The sequence below is a fragment of the Ailuropoda melanoleuca genome, chromosome 1 (genome assembly GCF_002007445.2).
Source record: "Ailuropoda melanoleuca isolate Jingjing chromosome 1, ASM200744v2, whole genome shotgun sequence".
Taxonomy (NCBI): Eukaryota; Metazoa; Chordata; class Mammalia; order Carnivora; family Ursidae; genus Ailuropoda; species Ailuropoda melanoleuca.
The window spans coordinates 211,508,996-211,524,871 of NC_048218.1; the positions used below are offsets into that span (position 1 = coordinate 211,508,996).

Genomic DNA, 15,876 nt, shown 5'->3' on the forward strand with positions numbered 1-15,876 from the left:
CCTCTGAGCAGGGTCAGCCCAGAGAGCTCCACGTTCTCAGGGAACAGGAGTGCATGCGCGTCTCGACCCCACAGCCGTCACCTCCCATAAAGCCTCCTGCCCTCTGTGACACTTGAGGCCCTGGGGCATCTCTGCAGAGCCTGAGTATTTCATACTTCTTTGTAACACAATTTGCAAAAAATAAGTTGAATAGGATTCTGGGGGCAGAAATCCATCCACACACATAATAATGCAAATGTCTCACTTCTCAAATCTTTATCTGATGGGGGAAAATTGCAGAGAGTGGGAATCGCTCTGAGAGAAAAGACCTGTCATTCCCAAATTCTGCCAAAAGAAAGACCAAGACGACAAAGGCTTAAGAAAAACCGCTTTGTACCTTTCAAGGAACAATCGGAACAAAGCCGCGCGCTGCCTGAGTGTGTCCACAAAGGGCGGCTGGAGTTGCGGGGTTACTTGGAGAGCGTCATTTGTGGTAACGGGGCAGAACTGAAGAGGAAGGCACAAAGCGTGGGGCAGAGGCGCGGCTCATTAGGGTGTGCGGGGAGGGAGCAAGGCCAATTACTCTCCAGGCTGCATAAAACACGGAGCGAGCACGCTGAAAGGAGCTGGCCCTCTCTGGGGAGGGACCCCGTCCCCAGCTCACAGGGCACTGCAGAACCCCACAAATAGAGCGCAAACAATGGCACACAAAGCGCCCACAAGGCGGCCTCGCCGGGACGGCCGGTGGACGGGGCGGCTGCGAGCTGCCTGCTGAACGCGGAGGCCGGGGGCTCGCAGCGCAGGGAGGTCTTTACCATGGACACCCCGCTGCAGAAGCAAACACGGGGGGGGGCAACCCAGAAGGGCACCCGGAGAGTCCACCGGAGGCTCCAGCCGCGGCAGGGAAAACAGGCGGTTGTCTTTTCTGTTCTGTTTTGCTCCGCTCGTTTTTTTTTTTTTCTAAATTAAGCATGTAGGATTTTGTAATAAGGAACACCAAAACAAGGGGTGTTTAAAATACATAAAATTATCATTCAATAGGATTAGGACTAAGTGAAATGTTTAGAAAGTACGTGTGGGGGAAAAGCATGGGAGAAAATATCCCAGATTGTCAAGGTGGCTCCAACGTCACATTAAAAAAAAAGGCATATAAAAGACAACGTCGCGTCTGATCACCTCTCCCGCCCACAGCGGGTTTATTAAGGCAGGTTATTTCACGGCAGAAGTGCGTATGGCCTAGGAGGGACCGCTGTACATGGCGGCTGACGAGGCTGGAGTGGAGACAGGAGCTCTTGATGTGGCTTACGGGAGCTATTTTACATAAATATTCTCACCAAAAATAGCACATCTGAGTAGGACTGCTGTGGGAGAAAAACGAGCACCGAGCTTGCTGTGTGCTGGACGGGCTCTCCCCAACATCACAGGACACTGGGGGGACAGCAGGGGACTTGGGGGGGTACTGCAGTGACGCTGGGGGGCACCGGGGGGCACTGGGAGGGCACAAAGGGGACACCGGGAGGACACTGGGAAGGGACACTGGGGCGCTGGGGGGACACCGGGGGGACACCAGGGGAGCACTGGGGTGACGCTGGGGGGCACCAGCGGTATACTGGGGGGGGACATGGGGGGATGCCAGGGGGACACCAGGGGGGATCCTGGGGGGACACCGGGAGGTACATGGGACACAAGGGACACCGGGGGGCACTGGCAGACACTGGGGGACACTGGGGGGACACCAGGGATGCCAGAGGGGCACTAGGGGACACCAGGGGACACCGGGGGGTCACTAGGGTACACTGGGGGACACACAGGGGACACTGGTGACACACAAGGGGACACTGGGGGAACACAGGGCCACAGCCAATTCTGGGAGACAAACAGAATCCTCCCTTCTCCTCCCACTGCGTCAGAGCCATTGGAGGGACCCTGGGCGGTCCCTCCCCATCCCTTATCTAGGCCACAGCCACACCAGCTCCCTGAATGGAGGGCCCAGGTCACAGCTCATTCCACGTGACCAGGCTTCTGACACGTGGCCTCTGCGCCGTGTCTTGGGACGCCGCCTCACCACCTCCACTGGACTTCCCAGTGACTTCGACTGCCGGACAACACACGCATGCCGCACGGAGAGACGTCTCTCCAGGGCGAGTCCCAAACCGGGCTCCAGAACTTGGCAGGATAGTTGCCTACTCCAGCCGCTCCCCGGAGCGCTGGCAGCGTCTCCAACCCCACCACTGCCGCCCTCCTATCTCCTTGGGCCGCAAACCACACTCCTCTCGACCAATGTGCAGCTGCGTTATTTTAAGTGCTAGGTTCCACAGCATTCGTACACTAACCAAAACAGCTCTATGATAAACAGTGTTTGCCAAGGAATATTGAGTAATTTTATCCCATTTTGCAAGATGTTTTCTCAAAACAAAACTCAAAGACACATTATAACTTATAGAAGCGAAAATACTTTTCCACAGTCGTCTGAATCTGGAAGGCTCTCTGCCCCCAGCCCGGGAGGCAGGGCAATCATCCATCCCTCTGTCCCCTGCCGCGCATGCTGGTGCGACCCCAAGGCTGGGCCCTAAGGAATGCCCATCCTGTGTTGTCCTCGAGTTATCAGGATGTGAACTACGTCTCGCCTCCGGAACTTGAGGACAGAAGTCTTTTTCATCTGCTTTCTATCTCCCTGGGTGTCGAACACAGAGGGGTGGCTGCAGAAATTCTGCTCGCCAGGGCACACCCTCAGCGTCCAGCCGCCCGGGCAGAACCGCTGCCAGAATCAAGTCCCACCGCAGAGAGGGCAAGGCTGCATCCTCCCACCCGGGGCCCGTCTAGCACCCGGGGACAGCTCAAGAGTGTTGCCAAGTTCGGAGGCTTCCTACAGTCTCACGACACCTGCAGGTGGCCCGCTCCGACAGGTGAGGCTGCAAAGGCCACGTGTGAGTACGCCCGGCTTTGTCCACACACGTGTGATGTGCCTGGAACCCAACGGGCTGCACCCGGTCTTCTTTGAGCCTGCCTCTCCTTTAAGACCAAAGGCACACTCCCCTTCTCCCTTTGCTCTGCTCCTGATAAACATCAGACTCAAGCCAGAGGAAGGAAGCACATCATTTCAACAGACGTCTTTCTCCGACAGCCCATACGTAAGGTGGGCTTCCGTAAGCACGGCTCACGCGGGAACCCGGAGCCGACTGGGACACAGATGAGGCCATCTGATGGGCCTGCAGCCGTTGCAGCCCCGAGCAGCCCAGCTAGGCTGCATCTGTGCGGCAGGTCAGACAACAGACACCTGCCCCGAGCGTGCGGGGCTCTGGCAGCCGAAGACCCTCCCGCCATGAAGTTAAAGCGTTCCCGAGAAGTCTGCGATGCCTTCCAAGTTCACAGCTCCAGCTTCGTGGGCTCGACCTCCATGAGCAGAGCCGGTCTCGAGCGGCCCCACACGTACGGGTCAAATTCAGAAGAGTCAAAGTCACCAAGTCCGTCAGAAATTGATCGTGTGCCTCTTAGGGCGACCTGGGCCTGACGTGCGCTGGGCGGCCAGGGGGGGTAGACTGTTTTCTACAAGAAACTTCTGGCACCTTCCTAACTTTTCTCTTGCTCAAAAGGTAACGAATTGTCATCATTGGTCATCATTGCCACCATCATTTGGGCACCACGCTGGAGGCGGGCCTGCACCAGGGACCCCCGCCCCTGACCCCGTGCGCGTCTGTGTCTTAGTGGATCGATGACCTTCTCCTGAGCAGAAGACCCCCTGCTGGGTGCTGCGCGTTTCTCATACAGACCTGGCACTTCGGGAAACCAGGGTGCGCCTCACATTCACAGGAGGACGCGGCCGGGAAGGAGCAGGCCAGGCCTGTCTCAAGGCACCGCAGTGGAAGCCCAGATAGACGGCTAGGGATGGGCCACAGCCGCGAAGGGCAGTGTCAGGGGAAAACAAAGGGTCCGATGAAAGGGTGCTGGTGTGGAGAGCAGCGCAGGCCGTCCTGGGCTGGGCGGGAAGGCTCGGTGAGGGTGTGCGTCTGCGCAGGCCGACAGATGGGAATGATCTGGAAGGATAAAGCCGAGTGGGAGGGCTTTCAGTGTGAGGGGAGAGGTCTGCACAAAGGTTCGGAGACAGAAAAGCACAGGGGATATTCCAGGGGCTGTGAGGAGCCGGCCAGGGACACAAAAGGTATTCAGGTCCTTCCATTCTACAGCGGTGCCTAATTAAGCCAAAGGGCAGGGCCTGGGGGCCGGGGGCGGGGGCAGGCCCCCACGCAGCTGCCTCTCCCTGCCCGCGCAGGGGCTGCACATCGTTCTGGGGCCCAATTATTCCATCTGAAGCTGCTCTGAATGGCATCCGAGCGGGCCCGAGGCCGCAAGAGTGGGCTGGGAGGCTTTGCTGCTGCAGGCTGCGACCACAGCGAGCCCCTCCCACCTGAGCTTCATCTCCGCTTCGCTTCCTCTGATGAGGGGTTCTGGCCTCGGAGGCCCCGTCAGAGTTTCTGAGAGCCTGTCGTGTTCAGGAAGGGCACAGGTGCTGACCTTCGGAGGAAGTCTGTGCCTCCCACGGTCCTGGCATGAGTCCAGCCAGGGTGCCGTCCTGTGACTCGGGCGAGGGCTGTGGGACGTGAGCTCTGGGGTTGGTGGGAGGAGAGGCGCTGGGAGGGCCCGGGGCACCAGGCACTTGGGATGCTTCCAGCCGCGCTCTGCTTTGCTGCCGGGCTTGGAGTCCGTTGGAGATCTGCAGACTCACGACGTGCCCAGGAAACCCCTGCACACAGGAGCAGGGAGGCCACCATCCAGGGCCAGAAAAGCAACAGCTCAAAGCAGCCAAGAGGACAATCTGAGGTTTTGTCCTGGTTTCCCCTCATGTTTCAATTTCAAAGTTTGGGGCCACCAAACTCAGGATTTTCAATCTCCTTGAATGTGGCAGAGGACAGGAAGCCCCAGGGTGGGGGAGTCAGTCCCGAAACGCGAAGACCGTGGAACGTCCCTTCTGACCATCCGCTTTTACAAACAAATCTGTATTTTATTTCCCCCACTCTTGGTTTCTGTCTGGATTTATGAAAGGTGCGATTCTAGGAATACTCCTTTTTGGTTATTCTGCTATGTTGTCGTCACAAAAAATGAAAGTGATAAAATGCTTCCTTACGGAACAAATCCAGACTTTTAACTTTAAGTAGAGAATTTAAGTCCAGCTGATATGGGTGCTGACTTCCTGTCAGTTAGCAATCTGAGCATTTATCACCCAGACTCCCTCAGCTGATTTCGGTCGCACGCCACAGAGTCAGTCCAAGTTTAAAGCTGTACGTCGTGTCCACACTCTCCAAACACCGTATGGAATCACGCGGTTTAAGGCATTTGGCCTTACTTGCTAATAGAAGGGTCCCTGCCTCTTCCTTTTCCTGTGTCCAAATAATCATAGACACACACAAACACATACCCAGACACGGAGCTTTGCTGGTTGCTTTATTTTTAAATTCTGAATATAAGAATTGTTAAATTCCCTTTAAGAAAGGCAGACCTCAGAGCAGCACCCCGCGTGCGCGTGTCCGGACTTCCCGGCGTCCTTGCGCAAACTCGTCGAGGGGCTTGTCTGGAGGCCCTGCGCGCAGCCACGCGTGTGCCTGGGACCGCGCTCCTCCTGTCGGGCAAGGGGGTCCTCTTCGACCAGCGCAGCCTCGGGAGGAAGCAGATGCCAGCCGCGGCAGCCAGGTCCGCGGGATTGACCCCAGCAGATCGACATCGACCAATGTTGTGGCCTGAGCACCGTCACATCCCGGCTGTTTATTCGAAAATCCAGAGTGAATATTTCTCACAAGTCACCTCCCTTACTGGAGACCATTTTCGTGAACATCTTGTACTTGCTCATAGAGAAACGACCTACCCAGAGTCCATTTTTAATTATCGGCAATCCTCCCAAAGCAGAGAACCCTGATGGAGACGGAAACGTTTCGAGGAACAAAGTTTAAGACGACTAATTAGGTGGAGAAGAGAAACCCAATCATGTAGCTTCTCTGACGTAAGAGGAAAGTCCTTACTGTTCCCTCCCTAAGAAATAACTGTGATGTGGCACAGACCACATCACGTCCTGAGCTCATCTCTTGCTTACCTCCTCCAGGAAGCCCTCCTGGGCCACTCCAGGCTCCCTGCAGACCATCACGGCACTGCTTGTCTCAAGGACAGGCTCCACACCAGTGTAAACTGGTCCTATGTGTAAGCTCCGTGGTGGAATAAAGGTCTTGGCCATCCCTATTGTTACAGAAAATGTGATTCTTTCATTAGAAGAAATTAGCTTTCTGGAAAGAGACCTACTGGGCCACTTCTAAGTTCGGCCATCCAGCCTCTCCCAGGCCCTGGGCAGCTCCTCTCCTCAGGGTGACACACATGCTGACACGGAATCCGCATGTGGGCGCCTGCCCGCCAGGCTGGGAGGAGGGGAGCAGGGGGCCTCGGGCCTTGGAGGAGAGTGATGCTGTCCCTGGGCAGGACAGCCGGACGAACCAGTGGGACTCACGCCTCCGGGGGGGGGTTCTCCTGTCCAAGTGGGTCTTCCTCTCATGATCTTGAATGTTCCTCTTTTGACACTTGGAGACGGCCGTCATCTGCCTGAGTCTCCTGGGCCTGAGCGTGCATTTGCTCTTCGCAAAGCTCTCCCTGCTCGTAAACACTTCCTGTGAGCCTCTGAGGGCTCACGCTGTCCTTCCCCACCACCGCCTCGTGTCCTACCTCACCCTCTTCCACGCCGGTGTGTGCAGAAGGGTGGATCATGCCACTCAGCCCGGGGTATGCTCCCCAAGGCCCCCCGAGGGCCTGAGTCGGAGTGGAGGGTCTCCTCGGGCCAGCACGAGCCTCCCAGCACAGGCACCCCAGGCGTGTCTGCTGGACCCCGCTCAGTGCCGCCGTGCACGAGGCCGACCTCGAGACAGACTCCAGGCAGTGGTGGGTGTGTCACTCGCACACGTGGAGAGCCGGATGTCGCAGGGCCACCCCAGGCCTCTCTGCCGCACTCACAGATGCTGTCTGTGCCATCAGGGAGCTGGGGAAGCAGCACAGAGCCTCTCAGAGCTGCAAGCACGCGCTCCGGTCCGCTGTCCTTCACGCTCCTGCGCCTGCCCTCTGAGGGCCTTCCCTCCTCCGGCCTTTCTGTCTCAGTCCCTGTGACGTCCGTTCTGCTCCGGTAAGCTTCTCCTGCTGGCACCCCCTTATTCCGAGCAGCTCAGCGTCCCCTCTGAGGATCGGAGGGCAGGATGGCGCCCCGACACCGAGTGCCCCAGGCTGGCGTGTGGGGCGCAAGGCGGGCCCTGGTTCGCACCCGCGTCCACCTCACTCGTCTGTGAGGGTGCCTTTGCTGCTCGCTGGCCCTGGAAAGATGCGGGAGGAAGCAGCACCTCACAGAAGCCAGCAGAACTTTCTCTTCGCACCTGCGCCCCCACTAACCGCCCTCCTCAGCACATGCTGAACTTTACACAAGTCTGGATTTCCCTGGACGTACACGCTTTCCTTACAGGTCATCTGTCCTCGGTTTTCCTGCAGAAGGTGTGCTCACCTCTCTGAATCGGGGCCTGGAGGAGAGGGGGCGGCTGCACGAACGAGACCACGTACTAGCTACACACCGGGAACGGGCGGGTGGCATCGGAACCAGGCGAGGCGACGGTTCCCTCCCCACCAGCACCCACCGTCCCCACACAGAACGTAGTACTCGGACGCAGTCACACTTCCATGACCTTCTCTGACCTTCAGCGGCCCAGTGAAGAGCATACAGCTCCTTCCATCCCATTTTGCGGGTGGGGCGCCATGAGGCACAAGGCCCGGAAGGAATGGAGGTTATCAGGGTCTCTTTTTCCCATGAGTGTAAATATTGGGAAAGAAACGTTTCAACCGAGAAGTGGACCACGAGCAAAAGGAGCTGGAGGACAGGTGTGTCCGCGGCTCCTGCAGAGGGCTGCCCTCAGCACAGGGGAGCTGCCCGGGGAGCACAGACCTGGTCCCCAGCTGGAGCTCTTGGCCCGGGGCCCTGCCTGGGGCCGGCATCAGCCCCTTCCACACGGTCCCTGCCTCCACCATGCACACGAAGGAAGTCCTCTCCTGTCCTTTCCTGCTCTCCAGGCCTGACCTTGCTGAGCCGCTCACTCCAGTGAGGGGACCCTGGCCCATCCGTGGTGAGCCCGTCGTGGCATTCTCCCTCAGTGTCATCACTTGCGGTCTCGTGTTGCTTACTAATGCTTCCTGTGGTTTTATGGCAAACTCCTTGTCTGTAAGAAGTCAGACACTGAGCAGAGAAGGGAATTCGACCATTCCTGATGGCCGCATGGTGCCTCAAATCATGAAGAGAAAGGCGGGGGGCACCATCGGGTCTGGGGCTCTAAGAAGTTCTGCCCCGTCCCACGGGCAAGGGCTCCCTGGCCCCCTGACTTACCCCACCGAGTGGGAAGAACACCCTCCTGGGGCCTAAAGGCTGTAAATCGCCCTAATTCCGCCCTGCCCCCTGCCCCCAGTGGGACCCGGGACAAGTCACAGCTGCTCTGATGCTTACTGTCCCCACGTGACCGTACAGGGTGAGCTGGGGGTCCGCTGAGGCTTGCAGAGCCCCTCCCTGGGCCCTGGTGGGTGACTGAGGGGGGACGGCTGGGAGCTGCAGGACAGGCCTCGGGGAGCCTCCTGAGTGCTCAGGGTGCCCTTGGAGGAGCTCCCCGGCCTCCATGATACGGAAGCACACTCTGCGACAGAAACTGCGATAAAGCAGATTAAATCACGCACCTTCGTCAGCCCCCCGCCCCGAGCCGGGCCCTCCCTCCGCAGCCCCTTGAGGATGGGCGCTCTCCCCTCAAAGCCTCCGAGGTGTGTTCTCCTGCACTGGCCCTGATGGACAGACACCGCGACCCATGCTGGGGTAAGTCACCTGACACGGCAGAGGTGACACTGGTGCTCCCTCCGCTCGCCTCGCCCGTCTTTCCTTAAGAGACAGTTATTCCAGTAAAATCCAGATCTGCTCACAGGCCACAAACATACAACAGAGCCCAGCCACACAGTCACGGAGAGAAGACACAGCATCCAGGCCCTGGGACTCCTCGCACCAGCCGTCCCGAGCCTTTGTCTTCCAGATAGCTCACTGAGCAGTCTGTTATTTTCAATTAAGTCTGATCTAATTATTATCGTTTGATCAAGGGAGATGGCTTGCTATATTAGGACAGCGACATGTCTCAGTTTTGTGTTTGGATATGTTTTTGGCAATCTTTCCAGCCTTCCGCCTCCTCTAGACTTATTTCCAAATCTCAGGAGCTATTTTGGAGGAGACGCGTTGCACAGAAACTGGAGAATGGGCACGCAGCCGCGACTTTTGGAAACTGCGACTTGAAAATTTAAGATTTATGAGAAAAATGCACTACAAATTCACGCCTTACAGAGCAACATTCAGACCCAGGGTGGGAAGGAAACCAGAAGATTCAACGGAGCTCGTTGGCCCTAATATTGATCACTTGAAACTGAACGCACACGCAAACACACACGTTCTTGAAATGTAAGGGAAAAGTCTGCACGTTTTCGTTTGGTTATCACACAACCGTGGGGAGAAGCGGGGTGCTTGGCACCTTCCACCGACAGCAGAGCAATTACTCAGTTTACAGGGAAGCTGGGCATCTTCCTGGGATCGCCGTGCGCGGGCCCCAGGACCAGGCCTCACCGTCAGGGGCCTGGCTTCCCCTTGACCAGATGAAACATCAGCTCAGTGTCCGGAATTCTCCCTACAGACGGAGGTGCTAACCATGACTTCTTGCAAAGGTAAAATTAGCAAAATCCCCATTCTCAGGTTTCACTGGGTTAGGATAAAAACGTAAGTTCTTTAATAATATTTGAGGGCACTCTTTCGTTTTTGAGGCAGGATAGATTTTGCTCCTTGGGAAGTTACAAAAAAGTTATTTTGACCTGAACATTTAAACTAAGTAAAGCAAAGAAAGGCCATTCTTTCTGACTCGTAGGTACATCGCTGTCAGAAATGGGCTATTTAGGAGCTTGTGGTGGGGTCAGGCAAACCGCAGGAGACTCCCTGTTTTTACCTAAATTGGCAAACGCTTCTCTAAGTAGTGATGGTACTAATTACAAAAGATTAAACCGACTTAGAAAAAGAATTGTCCCTTAATTCAAGGCCCAGGAGAGGAAGCCAGCTTGGGACATGCACCCTCCTCGGTGAAGGGCTGGCTCTCCCTTTTCCCGGGGGGAGGAGTTGGGCTGCATTCGGGCCACCAGCCCCTCAGCCGGACTGAAGGGACCACCCCATGCAGCGGCCACCACGCACCTCGCGTGCGGTTGCTCGCTCATGGCCCGCCAGTGGGATGCCCACCGCGCCCAGATGCGTGCTGTCTTCTGGGTCTGGTTGCAAAGGCCTCCCAGCGATAGGGAAGCGTGCTGGGTATGGTGAAATGAACCATCAAAAGAGGCTTGCTGGAAATTCCGCAGCAGTCTGTGCCCTCGTGTGGGGACGGCGGCGTGGGCCAGCCGAGCGCTGAACTCCTGCTCCAAGGTGATCAAAGCCTCAGGGAAACGGACGCGACATTCAAAAAGACTCAGGGAGAGAGAGGAGGGGATGTGTCCTAATCATCTAATCACTTCCTCCTGCAGTTTCACCCGACGGCCTTCTGCAGAAAGAGGACTTCCGTGCGAGGAGATGCCCGTCCTGGGCTGGGTACGAGCATCACGCCTCCTTGCACACTCACCCACATGCACCAGTGGCAAGCAGGCAGACGTGGGCACACGTGCACACATGACATCATATTAGGTACTGACATGCCAATTTGGGGGAGAAAAAAGAATAAAAGTAAAGAAATTATCTTTTTAGATAATTAAGTACAGATTTAATCCAAATACGTTATGTTTTATAGATTTAGAAGAAAAAAATAACGTTTAGTAAAGCACTGGGGAAACGTTTGGTGGCCATTAAAAAACCTGGCCCTTCAAAATGGATTTCAGTTATTCTGAAAGTTAATACACCCAGTTCTTTCAAGTTTGAGGAAATTAAACTTTGCTAACGTGTACGAGTCTACCAAGAAATATTTGATTTTCCAATAGGTAAAGCCAACAAAAATATCTCACACACACACACACACACACACACACACACACACACACACACACGTGTGAACTCAGCTTCAAGATGCTGACTCTATGAATAGTTCTATTCCGAGGAAGAAGAGAAAAAGGTTTAAACATGTTTGCACTGGGACCTAATACCCTAAACTACGCACTATTTGAAACAATTTTAAGACAAGCCCACTGATTATTCTGGAACACTCCACGAGTGCACGGTAACTAACCCAAAGCCGCAGACCATGAATATGAGCTCGTGGGGCTCTGCACCGGCCGTCAGGGGCCTGGGAGGGCAAACCCTAGAAGGTGTGCCTTGTGGGGGCAGACGTGGGCCAGGGCTTTACAAAGGGCCGGCGGCCTGGGGCGCCCACCCCCGAGCTCCCCTGCAATCAGGCCAGGGCCCTGCTGTTTACCTGGGCACAGACGGTCCTCCTTTCTGGCTCTCTGGGAAGAGGCCGCTGGCACCTCTCCGGGAGCACCAGCCCCGAGTCCCCTTCTTCACGGCTGACCCGAAGGGTCCTCGTGTTCTGCTAAGAACACTCAGTTCCTCCATTTCAAGGGTAAGTTCACGTTCTGACATAAGTAAAACTCACTCCTTCGCCGCCGACCGCTCCTCATTCCCGGGCAGCTGCTTGTAACCTCCACACACAATAACCTTCGTCTCTTTCGGAAAGTTTATGAACATGATTGAGTATGAGATAAGGACTGATATTAAATCGCTCCATTTTCCTCGTCACCCAGCGTTGGGAATCGGGACGAGGCTTATCCGAGCTTCACGTGTATTATGGGATTAGCAGAGGGCAGAAGTTCAAAGGTTTGAAAATAAATACGGCATCAAGGCACCTGCCCCTGACGCTGTTTCTATGTTTGCAATACTTTAAACAGCATCTCAGACAGACTTGCGGCTTGAAGGGGGTCCCAGTGGCAGCACTGGAAAAGCCACGTCTACCGTGCCCACTCCTGAGTTAACACCTGCCTCACTTACCAATGTAAACATCCTCTATTTGTAGGCACACTTCTAACAGCCCTTCATACGTGACTCAGCGAAATCTGGCGGTAACAGTCCTGAAATCCCATTGCCGGTGGCTGAGCCCCGCTCTGCAAGCCACAAATCGAGACGACCGGCTCAAGTACCAGCAGCTTCTCCCCAGTGGACCGTCCACTTTGGGTCAAACGTCTGCATTTAATCACAGTAGTTCCCAAAAGCTGTCTCACAGTGATCTCAAAACTAAGCCCATCAGAAAACCTTTATAATAATTTTATCTCCAAATTTTCTTAGATCATATTTTTAAAGGAAAAGTTTTTTTCTGTGCTTTCCCCTACTTTTATTAATCTGGATTGAAGAAAAGCACACATTTCATTTATTGTCTGGATTACAGATTCTTATTAAACAAACCAGAGCTCATTATAAAATCAATATCAACTTAACCACCATGCCCCCAGGAGGAACAGCAGAAAGGTCACTCCAAGAAATTCAAACAATTTTCCTGCTGGAAGGGCATGATTTTAATTACAGATACTATTAATTAGAGCTGTCACTGGGAAGATTTTTTTCTGTTAATTATCACAAACTCTGTTCTAAGTGTGCGATTTCAACCTGCATTTTTGCCAAACTGAGTCATTTCTGCATGCAAACCCAACCTTTCCATTCTATCAATATTTTATATTTGAATTTCAAAGTGTACCAAAGGGTGCGATGCTTTCTAAAAATCCACCCCCGTGTGATCCCCCGTCTCCTGCACGCAGAACAGAACCGGTGTGATAATTTATTTATGTCCCGGCACACACATGGCCCAGGAGCCCCAGCATCCTACACCGATGGTCTTGCTCAATAGAATTTCTGGATAAATTCTTACTAGTTTATGTGACATTTTTTTTCTGGGCTGCTTCTTCAAACGTGATTTTTCTTTTGCTTGGAAGCAGAGCCGTGCACTGGGGCTGAAATGCCATGTCCCACACATTTGAAGGTGCCATTTCTTTATAAGAGAAAAGCATACTGACCAGCCTCGTGACCTCCTCCAGAAAACCAGCGCTTTTCTCTCTTCAGTGACAATACCAAGAATTTTCGAATGGGGGGGGGAAGCTATCTCTTGGTCTCTTTTAAGCATAGTGATTTTCTAAATTCATCCCAGCTCCTTCTGTGGGCCAGTGTCAGGGTGGCCCTTAGAGCAGAAGCAGCTAGCTCAGACAAGCTCCTGGAGAGCACCTCACAGGAGAGTTTGGAGGGAGGGTGGTTCTAGAAAGACCTTGAGAGCCCCCCTCACCCATACAATGGTGATGACTGAATATTCAACTTCTATATTATTATAAAATATGATGCATTATTTACAAGACAGACCTATGACACATCATAATCATGTGAGTAGAGGAAACAAAGAATCTAGTCCAATGGGAGAAAATATGTCACAAATATATATTGATTGAATTTCTAAAATGATGATTAAGTATTTTACCTTCCCAAGTGGGAATGACACTGAGGGCTGTGCCCTGAATTGTCTCTGCTATGGGTTGGCCCTGCTGTTGGACCTGAAGGCTCATTCTCACTGCAGGACGTCATGAAGTATAAAGTGCGTGCTAGAGTGTCCAGAAACCCTGTGCATCTCTTACTGTCCTGTTCGGTCTGCATCTGCCTGCCTCACATTCTCATTGGCTTCTGACTTGTCTCCAGGTGTGTCTGGAATGGCCTTCTAGCACCCGGCCGCCACCATCGCTCCCATGGAGACGCCCTTGGCTTACTTCCACACTTATCAGCATTAGATTTCACTTCATCCAAATGCTAGCAGGGGGTGGCGATGGATCAGGTCAAAGGATCTTTTCATAGAAGACCCGGAGGAAGTCGATGATTTAAGAGACATCTTCAAACGTCTACACAACCAATTTATCTTGCAACTCTGGCATTTTTCATTAATAGTGGCCAAAGTAAGAAAGATAACAGATAATACATAATTCATGTTTTGTACTTTTTCCACATTTCTAATGAGCAACCTGCTTTCACAGTTTCACAGCTAAGTGAGACTCCCAGAGAACAGAGTAGGATTAATACAGAGCAGTAAAACTGTGATTCCGAGGTATTTACGTGAATGCTGATGAGCACTTTCAAACCCCAACTACGACTACGTGAAGCGCTGGGGACTGGGAGGGGCCACGGACAGTGCACCGGTGAACAGAACCCATCAGAACCCTACCTGGTAGGCGGCGGTGGCATCTGGGCCGGGGTGGTCCCCCAGGCCCGAGAGCTTCTCCTGCAGCCTGGAGGGGGAGGTGTGGCGCAGACAGTAGATGACACCGGAGGCCAGGAGGACCCCGACCATGGCCACGACAGAGACCAGGGTCAGCACGATGAATGGGGTCGAGTCCTCTTGCTCTGCTCCGTGTGGCAGGAGCTTGAGTTTGCTTTTCTACAGAACAGGAGAGAAGCGGAACGTTAGCACCTAACCAGTTATGACCTCCTGACCCCCTAGAAACCACCCTTCTCCCACTCAGGGCAAACGTGACAGGGCACAGCACTGTGTTGACACTGAAGCAGCCATGGGAAGGCCATCCAGAACACCACCCCTCAAGTAAGGAGGGAAGTTATTTCTCACTAGCACATACAGATTGGGAAGTTTTCCAAAAGGGAACTTAGAGGCATTACTGGTTTTCCTTAAGGCCACCGTTTTTTCTAACCATCACGACGTCAAGTCTTGGACGGCTGATTTGCTGCTTTAAGAAAAAGCGCACATTCTTTCTAAACAGGTGTGAGGAAAACACAGCAGTCTATCCCCAGCACCACACATGGTTTGGGGGGCGGGGGCCCGCGGCGCAGAGAAGTCAGACAACTCTACGGCACGGCACGCAGCACAACCGGGAAAGGTTCTTAAGTTTCACATCCACATTCTTGGAGACGTTGCAGGAGGGCCGCCTCCGTAGAACCTTCCCTCGGTATCCCCACCGACCCGCGGGACACACTCCCCACCGCCGTGCACCGCAGCGCTTTTCCTTGAAAGGAGCTTCAGGGCATTTGGAACGCGACTGTCCATGAGTTCACTTCTCCGCGGTGCGGAGAGTATGGGAGACAAACCGTCAGATTCTCACTGTTTTGGGGCGCGGGGGGGGATCCTTTGGGTGCATTTCACAGGCTCCACGTGCAAAAGGTGCACGGTGCTCTCCCGTTAGCTTCGTTCGTAGGTGTACTAGCCACAATTAAAAACGCCCCGGGAGGACGGAGAGGACGCGGGCGCGCGCGGCTCCGGCCAGCACGCCCTCCACCATTACCCCGTAATGAATGGAGACGCACGCCCCCGCCTCGGTCCCGGTTGCTACAAGATGAGAACAATTAGCAAACTCCTTTCCACCACCTAATTTCGCGTGGTAACAAAATGGATTTTTTCCCCATGAATGCCTGGCCGGCCTATTCATTATGTCTCTTCTATTAGTAATTTTCTGCTCCGTATCCAGCCTCCCACCTCCTCATTCCCTCCTGTCTCCGAGTGTACACAGGGCCTCTTATGTCAGGCCGGGCCATTTTTATCTTGTAATCATAAAGGCCACCAAAGCAATTATCGCCGGTCTTGACTGGAAAAGCTGGTCATTAATTAGCCTCTTTTTGCCTTCGGTGCCGCGGATTAGCTGGTGCCGGGACTGAGTTAATGGAAACGCGGGTTAAATGAGAAAAGACGCCGGATTTTCTTGCCTGGATGCGCGGCTCCGAAGAGGACGGCGAGGCTGGCAAACGGCGGGAGGCTCACGGAGGGCGGGGAAGGAGAGGAGGGGGCTGGAGAGAGGGGAGGGACGGAGGGTGGGAAAAAAAAAAAAAAAAAAAAAAAAAAAAAAAAAAAAAAAAAAAAAAAAAAAAAAAAAAAAAAA

At 54.0% G+C, this 15,876-nt stretch overlaps 1 protein-coding gene across 1 annotated transcript in view; it reads right to left on the reverse strand.

Moving 5' to 3' along the window:
• PTPRN2 (protein tyrosine phosphatase receptor type N2) overlaps positions 1-15,876 on the reverse strand; it is a 735,412-nt gene that overhangs the window by 95,561 nt on the left and 623,975 nt on the right. The window contains exon 9 of the mRNA XM_034650176.1: positions 14,217-14,429. Coding sequence (XP_034506067.1) covers positions 14,217-14,429 — 213 coding nt within the window. The remainder of the gene's footprint in view (positions 1-14,216; positions 14,430-15,876) is intronic.